Source organism: Leucoraja erinacea, unplaced genomic scaffold (genome assembly GCF_028641065.1).
Source record: "Leucoraja erinacea ecotype New England unplaced genomic scaffold, Leri_hhj_1 Leri_188S, whole genome shotgun sequence".
NCBI lineage: Eukaryota > Metazoa > Chordata > Chondrichthyes > Rajiformes > Rajidae > Leucoraja > Leucoraja erinaceus.
The window spans coordinates 181,501-187,500 of NW_026576089.1; the positions used below are offsets into that span (position 1 = coordinate 181,501).

Here is a 6,000-nt window from a genome sequence, read left to right on the forward strand (position 1 = left end):
GTGTGTGGGCGTGGGTGTGGGTGGGTGTGGGGGTGGGTGTGGGGGTGTGGGCGTGTGTGTGTGTGGCCGTGGGGTGTGTGTGTGTGTGTGTGGGGTGTGGGTGGGTGTGGGTGTGGGTGTGCCCGCCGGGGGGGGTGCGGTGGGAGATTCACTCTTTTTAATTTTTAATGTTTTTAATTTATTAGAAGTATTAGCGAATGGTTTAAGAAGGTTTACATAGAAACATAGAAATTAGGTGCAGGAGTAGAGGCCATTCGGCCCTTCGAGCCTGCACCATTCGCCATTCAATATGATCACGGCTGATCATCCAACTCAGTATCCCATCCCTGCCTTCTCTCCATACCCCCTGATCCCCTTAGCCACAAGGGCCACATCTAACTCCCTCTTAAATATAGCCAATGAACTGTGTGGCCTCGACTACCCTCTGCGGCAGAGAGTTCCAGAGATTCACCACTCTCTGTGTGAAAAAAGTTCTTCTCATCTCGGTTTTAAAGGATTTCCCCCTTATCCTTAAGCTGTGACCCCTTGTCCTGGACTTCCCCAACATCGGGAGCAATCTTCCTGCATCTAGCCTGTCCAACCCCTTAAGAAGTATTAGCGAATGGTATGTTAGCATTCATAGCAAAAGGATTTGAGTATAGGAGCAGGGAGGTTCTACTGCAGATGTACAGGGTCTTGGTGAGACCACACCTGGAGTATTGCGTACAGTTTTGGGCTCCTAATCTGAGGAAAGACATTCTTGCCATAGAGGGAGTACAGAGAAGGTTCACCAGACTGATTCCTGGGATGGCAGGACTTTCATATGAACAAAGACTGGATAGACTCGGCTTGTACTCGCTAGAATTTAGAAGATTGAGGGGGGATCTTATAGAAACTTACAAAATTCTTAAGGAGTTGGACAGGCTAGATGCAGGAAGATTGTTCCCGATGTTGGGGAAGTCCAGAACAAGGGATCACACAGTTTAAGGATAAAGGGGTAATCTTTTAGGGCCGAGATGAGAAAAACATTTTTTTTCCCACACAGAGCGTGGTGAATCTGTGGAATTCTCTGCCACAGAAGGTAGTTGAGGCCACACAGTTCATTGGCTATATTTAAGAGGGAGTTAGATGTGGCCCTTGTGGCTAAAGGATCAGGGGGTATGGAGAGAAGGCAGGTACAGGATACTGAGTTGGATGATCAGCCATGATCATATTGAATGGCGGTGCAGGTTCGAAGGGCCGAATGGCCTACTCCTGTGATCGAGGCTGATCATCCACAATCAGTACCCCGTTCCTGCCTTCTCCCCATACCCCCTGACTCCGCTATCTTTAAGAGCTCAATCTAAATCTCTCTTGAAAGTATCCAGAGAACCGGCCTCCACCGCCCTCTGAGGCAGAGAATTCCACAGACTCGCAACTCTCTGTGAGAAAAAGTGTTTCCTCGTCTCAGTTCTAAATGGCCGACCCCTTATTCTTAAACTGTGTGTGTGGCCCCTGGTTCTGGACTCCCCCAACATCGGGAACAGAGAATTCCACAGACTCGCAACTCTCTGGGTGGGAAAGATTTTCCTCGTCTCCGTTCTACCCCGTTCCTGCCCTCTCCCCATATCCCCTAATTCTCTGCCACCGAAGGCAGTGGAGGCCGATTCACTGGATGTTTTCAAGAGAGAGTTAGATTTAGCTCTTGGGGCTAACGGAATCAAGGGATATGGGGAGAAGGCAGGTACTGATTGTGGATGATCAGCCACGATCACATTGAATGGTGGCCGTGCTGGTTGGAAGTTTTGGTCTCCAAATCTGAGGAAGGACATTATTGCCATAGAGGGAGTGCAGAGACGGTTCACCAGACTGATTCCTGGGATGTCAGAACTGTCTTATGAAGAAAGACTGCATAGACTTGGTTTAGACTCTCTAGAATTTAGGAGATTGAGAGGGGATCTTATAGAAACTTACAAAATTCTTAAGGGGTTGGACAGGCTATATGCAGGAAGATTGTTCCCGATGTTAAGGAAGTCCAGGACAAGGGGTCACAGCTTAAGGATAAGGGGGAAATCCTTTAAAACCGAGATGAGAAGAACTTTTTTTCACACAGAGAGTGGTGAATCTCTGGAATTCTCTGCCACAGAGGGTAGTTGAGGCCACAGTTCATTGGCTATATTTAAGAGGGAGTTAGCTGTGGCCCTTGTGGCTAAAGGATCAGGGGGGTATGGAGAGAAGGCAGGTACGGGATACTGAGTTGGATGATCAGCCATGATCATATTGAATGGCGGTGCAGGCTCGAAGGGCTGAATGGCCTCTACTCCTGCACCTAATTTCTATGTTTCTATGTTTCTATGGAAGGGCCGAATGGCCTAACCCTGCACCTATTTTCAATGTTTCACTGAGTGTCTCACCTCGGGAGTGTGTGGAGGGATGGCGTAGCGGTTGGGGGTGTGTGGGGGGGGAGGGGTGATTGGGTGCGGCTGCCGTCTGAAACAATGCATCTTCCATCCCACAGACACCCTGACGTGGAACAAGCCCAACGTGAACGGCGTCTCTCCCCTCCCCCGCAGCCTGCACTCCGCCACCACCATCGGCAACAAGTGAGTCCCTCTGGCTCCCGCCAGGCCGCTACCTCACCGTCAATGCTGGGGGCGGGAGGCTGGCAGTTGTACAGACCTCTAGTGAGACCACACCTGGAGTATTGTGTGCAGTTTTGCCTGTTGGCCTTCATAATAAGAGCAGTTGAGTATAGGAGCAAAGAGGTCCTTCTGCAGTTGTACAGGGCCCTGGTGAGACCACACCTGGAGTATTGTGCGCAGTTTTGGCCTGTTGGTCTTCATAACAAGAGGAGTTGAGTATATGAGCAAAGGGGTCCTTCTGCAGTTGTACAGGGCCCTAGTGAGACCACACCTGGAGTATTGTGTGCAGTTTTAGGCCTGTTGGCCTTCATAACAAGAGCAGTTGAGTATAGGAGCAAAGAGGTCCTTCTGCAGTTGTACAGGGCCCTGGTGAGACCACACCTGGAGTATTGTGTGCGGTTTTGGCCTGTTGGCCTTCATAACAAGAGGAGTTGAGTATAGGAGCAAAGAGGTCCTTCTGCAGTTGTACAGGGCCCTGGTGAGACCACACCTGGAGTATTGTGTGCAGTTTTGGTCCCCTAATTTGAGGAAGGACATTCTTGCTATTGAGGGAGCCCAGCGTAGGTTCACCAGGTTAATTCCCGGGATGGCGGGACTGTCATATGCTGAGAGAATGGAGCGGCTGTGGGCTTGTACACTCTGTGGAGTTTAGAAGGATGAGAGGGGATCTCATTGAAACATATATGAGATTGTTAAGGGCTTAGACACGCTAGAGGCAGGAAACATGTTCCCGATGTTGGGGGAGTCCAGAACCAGGGGCCACAATTTAAGAATAAGCAGTAAGCCATTTAGAACGGAGACGAGGGAACACTTTTTCTCACAGAGAGTGGTGAGCCTGTGGAATTCTCCGCCTCAAAGGGCGGTGGTGGCCGGTTCTCTGGATGCCTTCAAGAGAGAGCTAGATAGGGCTCAAAAATAGCAGAGTCAGGGGGATATGGGGAGAAGGCAGGAACGGGGTACTGATTGTGGATGATCAGCCGTGATCACATTGAATGGCGGTGCTGGCTCGAAGGGCCGAATGGCCTACTTCTGCACCTATTGTCTTTGTCTATTGGATAGGTGACGTTTCGGGTTCTTCACACTGTTTGTGTTGGGAGTAAGAAAGCTGGAAGAGGAGGGGGCACGACAAAACAACAGACAATAAGTGCAGGAGTAGAGGCCATTCGGCCCCTTCGAGACCCTGGCCAAACTGTAGCCTCTTACTCAGTCTTCAGAGATAGTTTCCAGCAAGATCCTGCCGACTACGCCAATAAAATCCTGCCGACTACACCAAAGAATTCCACAGATTCACAACTCTCTGGGTGAAAAAGTGTTCCCTCGTCTCCGTTCTAAATGGCCTTACACCTTATTCTTAAACTGTGTGTGTGTGTGGCCCCTGGTTCTGGACTCCCCCCAACATCGGGAACATGTCTCCTGCCTCTAGCGTGTCCAAACCCTTAATAATCTTATATGTTTCAAATAGTTCCTTCCAGTGTCCAACTTTCCTTTGCCGGTAAGTAGTAGTGATCTTGCGCAGACCAAATAGAACAGTTTTCCACTCGGTTCTTTATTGAAGTAGTTGTACAAACAAAGAGATGAATGTCCCCGGACTTTTCTTATTCAGCATAGTTCAAGTTCGAGTTTATTGTCATGTGTCCCTGATAGGACAATGAAATTCTTGCTTTGCTTCAGCACACAGACCATAATAGGCATTGACTACAAAACACATGAATAAATAAACTGATAAAGTGTAAATAACAAATAATGGGTTATTAAGAATCAGAGTTTTGTCCGAGTCAGGTTTAATAGCCTGATGGCTGTGGGGAAGTAGCTATTCCTGAACCTGGACGTTGCAGTCTTCAGGCTCCTGTACCTTCTACCTGAAGGTAGCGGGGAGATGAGTGTGTGGCCAGGATGGTGTGGGTCTTTGATGATACTGCCAGCCTTTTTGAGGCAGCGACTGCGATAAATCCCCTCGATGGTAGGAAGGTCAGAGCCGATGACGGACTGGGCAGTGTTTACTGCTTTTTGTAGTCTCTTCCTCTCCAGGGCGCTCAAGTTGCCGAACCAAGCCACGATGCAACCGGTCAGCATGCTCTCTACTGTGCACCTGTAGAAGTTAGAGAGAGTCCTCCTCGACAAACCGACTCTTCGTAATCTTCTCAGGAAGTAGAGGCGCTGATGAGCTTTCTTTATAATTGCATCCGTGTTCTCGGACCAGGAAAGATCTTCAGAGATCTTACAGACTGTTCTCCCCGGTCTGATGGGAACTATATACTCTCCAGCTCTGTGCCTGGTCTTGCCATAGAGGGAGTGCAGAGACGGTTCACCAGACTGATTCCTGGGATGTCAGGACTGTCTTATGAAGAAAGACTGGATAGACTTGGTTTATACTCTCTAGAATTTAGAAGATTGAGAGGGGATCTTATAGAAAACTTACAAAATTCTTAAGGGGTTTGGACAGGCTAGATGCAGGAAGATTGTTCCCGATGTTTAGGGAAGTCCAGGACAAGGGGTCACAGCTTAAGGATAAGGGGGAAATCCTTTTAAAACCGAGATGAGAAGAACTTTTTTTCACACAGAGAGTGGTGAATCTCTGGAACTCTCTGCCACAGAGGGTAGTTGAGGCCACACACAGTTCATTGGCTATATTTAAGCGGGAGTTAGATGTGGCCCTTGTGGCTAAGGGGATCAGGGGGTATGGAGAGAAGGCAGGTACGGGATACTGAGTTGGATGATCAGCCATGATCATATTGAATGGCGGTGCAGGCTCTAAGGGCCGAATGGCCTCTACTCCTGCATCTAATTTCTATGTTTCTATGATCACTCCCTGTCCACGATACCCATACGTTACGCCCCTCTGCACACCTAATGCCCGCTCCCAAGTGTCCAAAATATTACTGTAAGATATATTGGCGTAGTTGGCAGGATTATATTGGTGTAGTCGGCAGGATCTTGCTGGAAACTATCTCTGCAGACTGAGTAAGAGGCTGCAGTTTGGCCAGGGTCTCGATGGCAGTAGAAAGTACACTATCGGACCTCTTGAGTCTGAGCTCCTGAGAGTGCCCGGGAACACTGTGGTCCTTGGTCCGAAGTTGATCTGGTTCCCTTGGCCAAGATCCTTGACACGTATAAGTTAGGTCTTTATTCTCTGGAGCGCAGAAGGTTAAGGGGGGACCTGATAGAGGTCTTTAAAATGATGAGAGGGATAGACAGAGTTGATGTGGACAAGCTTTTCCCTTTGAGAATAGGGAAGATTCAAACAAGAGGACATGACTTCAGAATTAAGGGACAGAAGTTTAGGGGTAATATGAGGGGAACTTCTTTACGCAGAGAGTGGTGGCGGTGTGGAATGAGCTTCCGGTGGAAGTGGTGGAGGCAGGTTCATTGGTATCATTTAAAAATAAATTGGATAGGCATA

General features: G+C 48.7%; 1 protein-coding gene across 1 annotated transcript in view; it reads left to right on the forward strand.

Annotated features, from left to right (window-relative positions):
• The window catches only part of LOC129716211 (host cell factor 1-like), a gene marked incomplete at its 3' end in the record, with an annotated part of 44,983 nt that overhangs the window by 16,081 nt on the left and 22,902 nt on the right, over positions 1 to 6,000 (forward strand). The window contains exon 5 of the mRNA XM_055666082.1: positions 2,477 to 2,561. Coding sequence (XP_055522057.1) covers positions 2,477 to 2,561 — 85 coding nt within the window. The remainder of the gene's footprint in view (positions 1 to 2,476; positions 2,562 to 6,000) is intronic.